This window comes from Humulus lupulus, chromosome 3, assembly GCF_963169125.1.
Source record: "Humulus lupulus chromosome 3, drHumLupu1.1, whole genome shotgun sequence".
NCBI lineage: Eukaryota > Viridiplantae > Streptophyta > Magnoliopsida > Rosales > Cannabaceae > Humulus > Humulus lupulus.
The window spans coordinates 18121946-18135099 of record NC_084795.1 but is presented as its reverse complement, the minus strand read 5'-3'; the positions used below and the strand labels follow the sequence as shown (position 1 = coordinate 18135099).

The 13154-nt window shown below is 35.5% G+C and overlaps 1 protein-coding gene across 1 annotated transcript; it reads right to left on the bottom strand.

Moving 5' to 3' along the window:
* Nucleotides 1-4984: 4984 nt before the first annotated feature.
* LOC133823710 (uncharacterized) lies at nucleotides 4985-5581 on the bottom strand. Its single transcript, XM_062256556.1, has one exon. It carries the CDS (start codon nucleotides 5579-5581, stop codon nucleotides 4985-4987), a length of 597 nt encoding a protein of 198 aa, XP_062112540.1.
* Between the last annotated feature and the right edge of the window lie 7573 nt (nucleotides 5582-13154).

The following is a 13154-nucleotide window of genomic DNA, read 5'->3' as shown; positions in this document are numbered from 1 at the left end:
GATTGAACTGGCGCCAGGGAAAGAGCCAGTGTCTAGGGTACCTTATAGGATTGCTCCAGCAGAGTTTTTGCTAAAATTAATACACAAGTACACATAATTGACACAAGTAATACAATGATAAATAAAGATCGTTCCTACGGAGATTGATTTACTAATTACCAACAAATTAATTTTCTATTTCTATTTGGTCAACAATACATTGGTTTAAAAATTATTAAAATAACAAAAGCAATAAACATAAAATAACACTATGAAAGAAAGCAAACGATTGTAAAAACTTAAAAAATAAAGAACTAGGATTTTAATTTCATCAACTATTTTGCTAATCAGACTTCACAGTTTTTCTTCCTAAACTAATAGCGGATTAACAAAAATGATTCTTACTCTTTTTTCAGGAAACAAAGAACACAATTTACATGTGAATTTTCTACATTCTTGTGATAAATTCCAACACATAAAATGCATTGAACACAATAATCCTAAAACTACACAATTCATATAGGTATTTTCATCCAATATGAAAATTGTGATTATTCAATCATAGCATAATCAATACTCACTTTTCAGATTTTGAATCAAAAAAATAAATCATGCAAATGGTGATCAAGCATTCACAAGCATTATGAAAAGATCAAATAATTTCGAATAAAAGTGAATAATCATAAATTCCTCATAGAAAATAACAAAGATCCAAGTGATTACATTAAAAATCCTAGAAACAAAATTTAGTTCATAATCATCATTCTAAACATAAACAACAATGAATAATAACTTCGAATTCTAGGGTAGAAGAAAAAGAACTCTAGAGAGTGAATGGAGAGGCTCCACGATGTATTCCTTGCTCCCAAAACCATCCTCCCCAAAATTCCCCTTCTTTCCTCTCGAAATTAGGCTTAACCCTAACTTTTTTTCTTCAGAATAAATGCGGGCCGCAACTCAACATTTCAAGTGTAGCGGCCCGTGTCAATTTTCTGGGCAGACAAAGCTAGGTGCATTGTAGCCCTCAGTTCTTGTGCCGCGACCCTTGTCAATTTTCTGAATAAGAGGCTTTCTTCCTTGGACTGGGCCGCATCATAGCGCTGCAGCCCTTAACAATTTCTTCAATTTTGTGCTTTTGGTCCTGAAAATTCATTGAAGCCATAAAATTTCTTGAGGATTCATCTTTTCATGGAATCAACACCAAAAAGCCAATTTTCTCCAATTTTCTTTTCCTTTATTTATAAGCTAAAACCTAAAAACATGCAAAAACACAAAGAATAATACTGCACTAAACAACTGAAAAGATTAATAAAAGCTAACTAAAACACAACCTAAACACAACACAAAACTCGACTCAACAAACTCCCCCAAACTTAACCTTTACTCGCCCTTGAGTAAAGATTCACACTAAGCTCACAAAACTAGAAAACTCAAAAACACAGACGACACAAACTTATGAATCAAGTCAACAACACTGAATTAGTCTCAATTTTTGAAAATCGCACACAAAAGTCCAAGATTCCAATGTAGAGTCCAAGAACTTTACTTAGCTAGTTAGATAGTAGTGTTATAGTATTTATAGTATTATCTTTGTAACTGTGGATTTTTGGTTCAGACCAGGAATTATTTGGACACTCATAGTAGTACTTATAGATTTTCTAAGTTTAACCTATAGTTTAAGAATATTGATGTTAACCTAAGGTTTGATTAATATGACTGATATTAAGGATAATATTTATTATACTATAAGGTTTAGATAAGAACCAATAGGATTTTAAGCACATGTTATGTATGGGTGATTAAGGATTAAGTATTTTGAGGATTAAATTTAATAAGGGGTAAAGTTTGAATGCTATAAGGTCAGTCAGCAGCTTTGAATATGTTGAGGGCTTAGTCAAGGCTGTTTACCCCATTCAAATTTAGCTAAAAATGTGTAATTTCATGTTTAAATAATCAGCGTGTGCCGATATATCGCAGCTATAGGGGGCGATATATCGCAGCACGTAGATACGGAAAACATGAGACGATGCATGACAGCCTCGGGCATACTGGCCCAGGCGATATATCGCCTACAAGGGGTGATATATCGCCTCCTTCAGTATATTTTGAAACATTTTGAAATTGTTTTCCATTCAGCCATTCAACCTCTTGATAAGTCCAGCATCTTTTTGAACGAGTCTTCAGCCTCTGCTGAACAATAATTCAAATTATTTTCACCTAAAAAGCTATTATTTTTATTCAAGTAAAATTAAGATCCTTTCATTCCTAAACTCTATAAATAGGACCTAGTTCCCAGCCATTATTCATCTTTTGCTCTAAGTTCAGAGGCTGCAAGTGCTAAGTGAGTGTGAGAGTGTAAACACCTGGGTTGGGGAATCATAAGCTTGATCATCATAAGCTTATCAAACACTCTGGGAAGTAAGGTTTTATAGTATTTCGGTTTGAGGTGTAGATTGGTCTTACAAGTCTTCAAGGTAACCCAAAACTCTAGTTCATTTCTGTACTTGTTCTTTTAAGTTCTCATAGTCTTCTACTTAGCCTCTAACCTTAATTTTTATTTTGGTTAGGAAATCTAAGTTCTTGAGCAAAAAAGTTTTGGTAAGTATTTTTCTCAAGGTTTAGTCCTTCCATTCCTTTCATTTCTTTTTCTTCAAATCTACTCACCCTGTTATATATGGTTTTAGGAGTGTTCCAAAAGTCCCAACTCTGTCCTCATATCCCAGTAACTTTGGTAAGGAAAATAGGATAGATTCTATATGTTATATGCTTATGTTATCTTATGTTTTATGCTATGAAATATGTTATAAAATATGTTATGAAATATGTATGTTTGTAGGCTTGGGCATATGACCCATTTGACTATCAAGCCCCAAATAGATTATGGGCATATGACCTACTTAGCTAGTAGGACCCCACTAATCTATTGGGCATATGACTTGATTAGTCTATGGGACCCCAAGTAATAATGGCCATTATAGTATGTGCATGATATAAGTGTTATGTTAAGTTTTTATGTTTCTTATGAAATTTATGTATATGGACTATGTGTTAGATTTTTCCTTGCTGGGCATTAGGCTCATTCCTTTTTGTTTATATGTGCAGGAAAATAGCTATAGTGGCGGTAAGATTCGTGGATGCTTGGGGAATGTGTATCGGTGGTGAATGGAGTCAAGGAGTTGAGAGTTCGATTTTCGAGGATGTAGTCTTGTTTTTATGGTCTTTATATGTATTTTCCGCACTTATTATGTAATCCCTTTTTATTATAAATCATGTTATGTTTTGTTTTTCAAACAACGGGATCCCATATCCTACTTGATATTTTATGTAAGTAACTCTTATTTCTACAAGTTTTTCTAATAAAGTTATGGTATTTTTGCAAATGTAAGGTTAATTAAGGATTTGTATGTATAGTTTCGTTAATGGTCCAAAAGTCTAGAGTAGTGGGTCATTACATCCAATTTCTTAAATGATCTAGAATTTCAGTTAAACCACATCAACAATCTGTTTCGATCCTTAGAGTGCATATTCAACCATAATCACAAAAATTACTCAGTAATTTAATCTATGTATGCATGCCAAAACACTCCATCAAACCCTCAACATGCTTGCGATGTTCATCACCCTCCACTAATGTAGACAAAACATGCTCAAGAATCATTAGGACTTTAGGCTCATAACAAAAGGCTTAGGCACTGGGTAGATATATGTCATTTAGGCTTCAAATTACCATAAGCATATGAACTTACAAACCAACAATTCACTCAAAAAATTTCCAAAGACAAACCCATATGAACCCAAGTAAAGGTTGAGAAACACTTATTTAACTTGATCATTCATTTTTTTTTCTTCAAACTAAACTCCCCCAAACTTGTTTTTGTGAAAGCATAACAAGAGTGTAGCTTGGATTTTCAAATTTCTTTTATTTTATTTTTTTGTTTTTGTGTTTTTTTTCAATTCTCAACCTTTTTACTCTTTATTACAATACACCAAATTACAAAAACTAATCACATCCCATTACAATTCATTCCCCACTATTTATCCATATGCTCATAGTAGTTTGGTAAAGGAATGAAAACTAACAAAAGTGTCTATTTGGCTCACAATTGGTGTCTAACAAAAAAGAGTATAATTTTAGGCTCAACAAAGGTAACAATGTAAAATTACTTTTGGGTTAGCTTGAAAGGCTCAAACGTTCCAAGAAATTTCCTAAATCGCTTTCCTAAGCATAACTCATCTAGGATTTCGTCTCAAATGATAAACAAACAAGTTCTAGATTCATCCATTCATCAAACCACAAGCCAAATTTTTTTAACAATTTCAAATTCAAATTGCGAAGAATTTTTCAATCATGGCTAAACATTCAATTTTTTTTTCATGGATCGAAATAATCTACCAATGAAGTCTAACCAAGCACACAGATTCAATCGATCAGAAATTTCGAAAATTTGCACAACATTTTCTTACATATCATAGGCTCGTATTGACAACTTGATTCATACAAGCGCAACACAACACTTAACTAAGATAAAACTCAAACAACAATAGACACAAACTAACAACACAACACAAACACACAAAACAATAAGACTCATCCCCCAAACTTGATTGACACATTGTCCCAGATGTGACAGAAAAGGAAAAGGAAAGAAAACTCACCAACGGTCCAGCTAAACATCATCAAAATGGAGGTGGTGGAGACAGTGCTTGGAAAGTTGAGTTTGCCCCAGGCATTGCAGCTCAAAATAATCATTTTTTTTCTTCTACTTCTTTTTTCATGTATTTCACGATTCAAAAATCACAAACTAAACTAAAAATTATTGAAAATACAATCTAAACCTAAAAACAAAAATTAAAAAGAGTTTAACAGAAAATAAAAATTACAAACACATAAAAACTTGGAATTAAAAATAACATTGGGTTGCCTCCCAAAAGCGCTTTATTTAACATCTCCAGCTGGACACTCACTTCCTTCATTAAACTTCAACTCGGGTCAAGTCCACCTCACTCATCGACTACCAATTTCAACATTGGTTTTTCTCTTGGTGGTTTCCAAATTATTACCACCTCTACAAACCACATCCACTCTACAACAAGTTGGAATATCAGTTGCTGCAAAAACATCAAATGTTACCTCTTCATTTTGCACTCGCAACTTTAACTCCCCCTTTTGTACATCAATTAGTGCTCTCCCTGTGGCTAAGAATGGTCTTCCCAAAATAATGGGAATGTTTGCATCTTCCTCCATATATAGAATAATAAAATCAGCAGGGAAGATAAATTTACAAACCTTAACTAAGACATCCTCAATTACTCCATGAGGTTGCTTAACCGAGTGGTCTGCCATTTGTAAGGACATAGTGGGTCGAGCTTCTCCCAATTTTAGCTTCCAAAAAATAGATAAGGGAATTAAATTTACACTAGCCCCTAAATCACATAAGGTCTTGGTCATAACAGAATCTCCTATTGAGCAAGGAATCGCGAAACTACCCAGATCTTTAAGCTTGGGAGGTAGTTTCTTCTGCAAAATAGCACTATACTCCTCAGTTAGTGCCACTATCTCATAATCCTCCAACTTCTTTTTCTTTGACAAGATTTCCTTCATAAACTTCACATAGCTTGGAATTTGTTCAAGTGCCTCGGCAAAAGGTATGTTAATGTGAAGTTTTCAAAAAATGTCTAGAAACTTCGAAAACTGCTTGCCAAGTGTCTTCTTTTGACTTTGCTGAGGATATGGAATCTTGATGTGGTGCTCATAACCCAATTATGACTGCTTCTTCTCAAGGTTTTCAATAACCTCTTCTTCTACCTTACCCTCATTCTCAACATCAACTTCTGGTGCAGGTATAGACTTCTTGACTGACTCTTCCAACTTCTTCCCACTCCTCAAAGAGATCGCATTGCACTACTCTTTAGGATTCACCTTTGTATTACTTAGAAAAATTTCCTTGAGGTCTACTTTGTAACATATTGGCCAATTGACCAACTTGCATCTCAAGATTCCTGATGGATGAGCGAGTTTCTCTCATAAATTGAGATTGAGAGTTAGTCAGAGTTAACAATGCAGCTTGTAACTCATTTGTCTTCTCTTAAGCAACAGGTAGTGTTGACTGCATTTTTAGCCAACGACGTGAGAACGTCAATAACGACAAGCCTTCAAGAGAAATAAAAACGACAACAGACGGTATAAACCAGAAAAGTAAATAACACAGGAGATTTTTATAGTGGTTCAGCCCCGATTGTCGGTAATAGCCTAATCCACTTAGAGTTTTGATTTATAGATCCATACTCAAGATCAGATGGACTGAGCCAACTGAGTTTCTTCAGTACAGATTGCAAAAATACAAGAATTCTCTCTTATTTCAGCACTTTCTCTCTCTCTAGAATAGACAGTCCCAATTTTCTCTCTCTAGAAAGAAGCAGCTCAAAAGACCCCTCTCTCATCCCATAAGCTCTCTATTTATAGGCCTGGGATCCTCAACTGATATCCCTTTATGATAGGGATATTTTATTATATTTATTACATTTAAACATTCAAAATTTGAAATGTAACAAACCCCCCATTTGTGGGAAGAATGAGAGATTCCCGCGTATGTTGTTGAAGCCGTCTCTGGGAATCTTGACTTAGTCTCCTCTAGCTAGTTGATCCACCTCCTACTGACCACTCATGCAAGTGTTGGTCGGACGTGCATGGTGGTAGGACATGCATGGTGGTAGGACATGTTTTCGTGGGTTGAACGTGCATGGTGGTAGGACATGCACTTCTCTCCTCTAACATGGCACTCTCCTCTTGCATGCCATGTTCCTCCTTGAACCAATCTTCTTGGCTTCTCCTCGGACCAAGGTGGTCTGAGGCAACCTCCTTGGCACCTCACCTTGGACAACATTGAGGCAACCTCCTCCATGACATCTCACCTTGGACAAGTTCAAGGCATCCTCCTTTAGCATCTCCCAAACATGTCCGATCGAACATTGTATAGGTTCTCCTTATCAAAATCTAAGTCTCCATCCTCTTGCATGAGACTCCTCCTCCTTAGCTACTTACCTTGGACACGTTCGAGCCAACACTTAGGAAACCTTGGGAGGCTTGCCTCCTACACACCCTTGGGGTCTCTTAGGACCACATCCTCCTTGGGGTCTCCTAAGACCACTCCCTTGCGGTCTCCTAGGACCACATCCTCCTTGGGGTCTCCTAGGACCACTCCCCTTAGCTCTCCTAGAATGCATTCTCCTTAGCCTCCTAGGATGCATTCTCCAATTTTTGGGTATAACAGGTAGTATTGGTGGTAGTAATGGTGCTTGAGGTGGAGCTTGAAGCATAGGCTGCTGAATTTGTTGAGGACCCTGATTATTTCTCCATGCAAAATTAGGCTGACTTCTCCACCCTTGATTGAACGAGTTGGAGGATGGATTATTAGCTTGCCTATTGAAATTTACCATCATATTTACCTTTTCCATAGGAATGGAGTTGTTCATCTCAACTACCATGCACTGCTCAAATGGGTGAGGACCACCACAATTATGACATACCACTTGGATTTACATGACTTGAGTGGCCATAGAATTTTGTTTCAGTTGCTTGCTCAATGATGCAACCTAAGCAGTAAGAGTAGCAATATCATCCAACTCATGCATACCAGCTACCTTCTTATTTTTATCCCGTTCACTAGGCCACTGATAGTTATTCATGGCCATTTCTTCAAGCAATTCATAAGCCTCATTAGCACTCTTGCTCATGAAAGCACCACCTACTGCAGCATCAATAATTTTGTGAGTCGTCCCACACAAACCATTGTAAAAATTATGCACAACATCCATTTTTCAATTCCACGATAAGGACACTTCCTCAAAAGCTCCTTAACCATCTCCCATGTTTCATAAAGAGACTCTCCATCAAATTGAGATAAGTTATTAATTTCCCCTCTTAACTTTGTAGCCTTGGATGGAGGGAAAAATTAGCAAGAAATTTTAGAGCTAATGCCTCCCATGTAGTGATTCAATTTGCTTGAAGCGAGTTCAACCAACTTTTAGCTCTATCTCGCAATGAGAACGGGAAAAATCTCAGTCTAATAGCATCGTCAGTGACCCCATTATATTTAAAAGTTCCACAAAGCTCCAGGAAATTGGCTATGTGTGTATTGGGATCCTTAGTAGGGAGGCCACCAAAATGGACAGTAGACTGGACCATTTGCTGAATCGTTGGCTTAATTTCAAAATTATTGGCTACAACTGCCGACGGTTGGATGCATGATTGTACTCCAATAACAACGGGGAGTACATAGTCTCTGAGTGTCCGAACTGCTGGCTTAGCAGCGTCCCCATCCAACCCATTGCCCTGATGTTGGGCCATCTCAGCTAACCGTTTCTATTTTTTGTTCTATCTGCAAGTCCTCTCAATTTCACTATTAATGGGAAAAAGATTGTCAGTCCCTTGACGTCGCATATACCAATTGGCACCTGAAATTAAGATTCTCAAACACAACAGTTAGAGACAATTAACACAGAAAAACCAAATTAGAATAAAAATTAACTGTATTGATATTAATGAAAATCAATCCCCGACAACGGCGCCAAAAACTTGTTCGCTAAAATTAATATGCAAGTATACGTAATTGACAGAAGTAATACAATGACAAATAAAGATCGTTCCCATGGAGATTGATTTAATAATTACCAACACATTAATTTTCTATTTCTATTTGGTCAACAATAAATTGGTTTAAAAAATATTAGAATAACAAAAGAAATAAACATAAAACAACACTATGAAAGAAAGCAAGCGATTGTAAAAACTTCAAAAATAAAGAACTAGGGATTTTAATTTCATCAACTATTTTGCTAATTAGACTTCACAGTTCTTCTTTCTAAACTAATAGCTGATTAACAAAAATGATTCTTACTATTTTTCAGGAAACAAAGAATACAATTTACATGTGAATTTTCTACATTCCTGTGATAAATTCCAACACATAAAACGCATTGAACAAAATAATCCTAAAACTACACAATTCATATAGGTATTTTCATCCAATATGAAAATTGTGATTATTCAATCATAGCATAATCAATTCTCACTTTTTAGATTTTGAATCAAAAAAATAAATCATGCAAATGGTGATCAAGCATTCACAAGCATTATGAACAGATCAAATAATTTCGAATAAAAGTGAAGAAAGAATCATAAATTCCTCGTAGAAAATAACAAAGATCCAAGCGATTACATTGAAAACACTAGAAACAAAATTTAGTTCATAATCATCATTCTAAACATAAACAACAATGAAAAATTACTTCGAATTCTAGGGTAGAAGAAAAAGAACTCTAGAGAGTGAATGGAGAGGCTCCACGATGTATTCCTTGCTCCCAAAACCGTCCTCCCCAAAAGTCCCCTTCTCTCCTCTTGAAATTAGGCTTAAACCCTAATTTTTTTTCTTCAGAAGAAATGCAGGCCGCGACTCAACATTTCAAGCACCGCAGCCCGTGTCAATTTTCTGGGCAGACAAATCTAGGCACGCCGCGGCCCTCTGTTCTTGCACTGCGTCCCTTGTCAATATTATGAAAAACAGGCTTCCTGCCTTGGACCGGGCTGCGGCTCAGCATCATAGCACCGCAACCCTTAACAATTTCTTCAATTTTGTGCTTTTTGTACCAAAAATTCACCGAAGCCATAAAATGGCTTGAGGATTCATCTTTTCACGGAATCAGCACCAAAAAGCCAAATTTTCCTCATTTTTTTGCCAATTTGCTCCAATTGTTCTTTCCTTTGTTTATAAGCTAAAACCTGAAAACATGCAAAAACAAAGTATAATACTGCACTAAAAAACTAAAAAGATTAATAAAAGCTACCTACAACACAACCTAAACACAACACAAAACTAGGCTCAACACAGAGATAAAGGAACTGAAGGTTCAACTACAGGAGTTACTGGATTTGGGTTTTATTAGGCCCAGTTTCTCGCCGTGGGGTGCACCGGTTCTCTTTGTGAAGAAGAAGGATGGTTCTCTGAGGATGTGCATCGCTTAGAGGGAACTGAATAAGTTGACTATCAAGAACAGATATCCTCTACAAAGGATTCACTACAACAAAAACCCATTTCCATAACACAAAAATTTAATACTTTTTAAAAAGTATTATAATAGGTAAATAAGTATATAGGTGTAGGTGGGACTTAATTTTTGGCGCCTAATTTCTCACCACCCCAAAAAAATTTCACACGGTCCATTAAATATATAAAAATTTATTTTATCTGAATATAATCAAATTTTATTTATAAAATAAGTAAATAAAAAAAATATAATCCCCAAATCTCTTTCTCTCTCCCTCCATAACCGATCTTCTCCCTTTCTCCCTTTCTCTTTCGTTTTCTCTTTGCCAAACACTGATTGTCGCCGCTGTTCAAGCACCAGACCAGGAAGACAGGTGATGGGGGCCTGCAGCTTGGGTTGTGTGACAGGGAGGCTCGACTCGTGGGTCTACGGCGTGGCTCGCTCGTGGGTACGACAGTGCTTGTGGCGGTGGGTCTACGGCGTGGCTCGACTCGTGGGTCTACCACAACTTCCCTCCCCATGTTTCCCGTCACCGACGGAAGAAGCTTGTGCCTTGAGCGGCTTAATCCGACGCCTCGTCCAACAATGTAAGTGCTCATTTGAGCTGAGGATTTTTTCCAAGCTTCAATTTTTATGGGATTTTTACTTGTTTAAGCAAATCAGATCGCCATTCTTGGAGGGTCGGTGGAGTTTCAAATGGTTTGGGTCTGGAAGCCCAGGTTTATTTGCTGCCAAATTCATATCCGAGTGAGTTTTCTATGCTCTAATGTGTTACTCAGCTTTGAGAAATGTGGTTTGTAGTTGTCCAAAATTATGTGGTTAGTGTGAAATTGGATTGAGTTGGATAACAACTGATCATGTTTAATGTTTATTGTGAGATATATATATGTACTAGCTCAACTTTTGTAGTTCTTTGAGATTCATTCTTTGAATTGTGTTAAGATAGGAACTGTATAGATATATTCTTCCTATGAAGATGTCAAGGCAGCCATAAAGTATGTTCATGCATTCTTTGTGAAGTATCTAATCATTGCATTTATTCCTCTCCTCTTGTGTTTGTCTAAGTGTGTAATTGTCTTATTTTTAATTTTTGTTTTGTGATTGGTGATATAGGTATGCATCAGAGGGACCACTTAAAGGCATTCTTGGGTACACAGATGAAGACGTTGTCTCCAATGATTTTGTTGGTGATACAAGGTATAATTTCTTTGATGTGTATTTTTAATACATTTTAATTACACTGATGGAATGATTCAAGCAATGATTAATGGGGTTGAAGCCATGTTAGAAAGATGGAAATGTCAAGAAGGAAAAGAGGTTGAAGTGTTTGAAGAGTTTAGGTTCTTAACTTCAGAAGTGATTTCCAAGACAACATTTGGGAGCAGTTAATTAGAAGGGAAGAACATTATTGAGATGTAAGTAGGTTGACCTTATTGACTTCCAAAAATTTTTACAATCAAAGTTTTCCTGTCATCAGGTAAAGTATTTACTTCATTAATGCTTGCTTGTTGAGCACATAATTTCTGCTAATCACAATAGTTATTTTGATCCATATTGTAGTAGCTTTTTCAGAATCCATTATCAGACAGTGTCAGAGATGCTTAAGAAAGGAGTTCATGTTTCAGCCATATTAGGATTGATATTTAGTTAAATATAATACTAATATATTTTAGTCACTACACATTGTATGTATGTATGTACGTGTGTATATGGTTTATCTCTGTTTTCTTTTGATTGATTTTTAGTCATTTTATTCAGCTCTCATTTTGCTCATATTTTGTGGAAAAGTTTGTAATTATTATGTATTAAGAATTTTAGTATTAGTAATATTATTATTATTATTATTATTATTGTTATTACTTATTGCTATGACAGAAAAAGAGAGAGAGAGAGTTTATAAAAGAAAATAATATACTTATGAACTAGTAGTTTTTATTTAGTGGTTTATAGTAATACTCAAAATCTCATACTTGACCTTAACAGGTATTTTGTGTTTGTCATTTGACTAACTTTGATGATCTTGAGTACTTATTATATAGATATTTATTTTCTTTTGACAATTATGTAATTTGATTTTGGGGCCAAAGTAGAAGAAATCAAGGTGAATCTAGGCTGTGTTCTGGTAAAATGACCCAATTTTGAGTTATGAAATTGGTTTGTGTTTTAGATATGTGCCACTTTTTGGTTCCAAATTCAATTATTAACAGCATCAGCTTTAAAGTCATCATATTGTTTTTGATTCCTATAAAAAGAAGTAATGGGAGATCCTTATTTTTTTTCACCAATGAAGCCCAGAGAAAAGTTAAATATTTAATTTTTCCCTACAAAGAAACCATATCATAATCTGTTCCTTAAAAAATTGACTCTGATTTTAGTAGTGTCATCATGCCAATGCATGATTTGATTTTGATTATAGCTTTATAGAACTAGTAGTAGCCATTTTTATGGCTCATATTCTGAGGGATATATTTTAAGAGCTTTGCTTTCCTTTTAGTCATTACAGAGATAGCAAAACTAGGAAAGTTTAAAGATTTTTTGTTCTAACATTGTTCCTATGTATAATTTTCTATCGAAAGGAAGAGTCAAGAAATCAGTTTGATTAAAAAATTGGTATACTGTTACAAAAATAGCATTACTGTTTTTGAGTTTTTTTAGTCTTGGGATGGTACATTTTACAATGTCATAAAGTTGAGGCAAATTACTAAGGAGTCGTTTTTAGACTTATTTATTTTGGCAAATCAGTTTGGATGATGATTTATTTTGGTTTCATGGTTTATAGGAAGCAAGAGCTCTACTAGGAAGACTTGAGTATCAAAAGGGTAACATAGAAGCTGCACTTCATGTCTTTGAAGGAATAGACATTGCTGCAGTGACTCCTAGGATGAAAGGATCCATTTCTAGAAGATGTGAACAAAATAGACGCCGTTCACAGAGTGATTATGTCCCACCTATGTCCATGCACGCTGTTAGTCTGCTCCTTCAAGTTGTTCTTCTCAAAGTAAAGTCATTGCAAGGCCTTGGACGATATGAAGGTATTTCCTTTACCTAACTGTAATTTCATTCTTAGTTCATAGCTTTGGAATTATGTTTCACATTATTGTTGCTGCTGTCTAGTACTAGTCAAAGTAGTT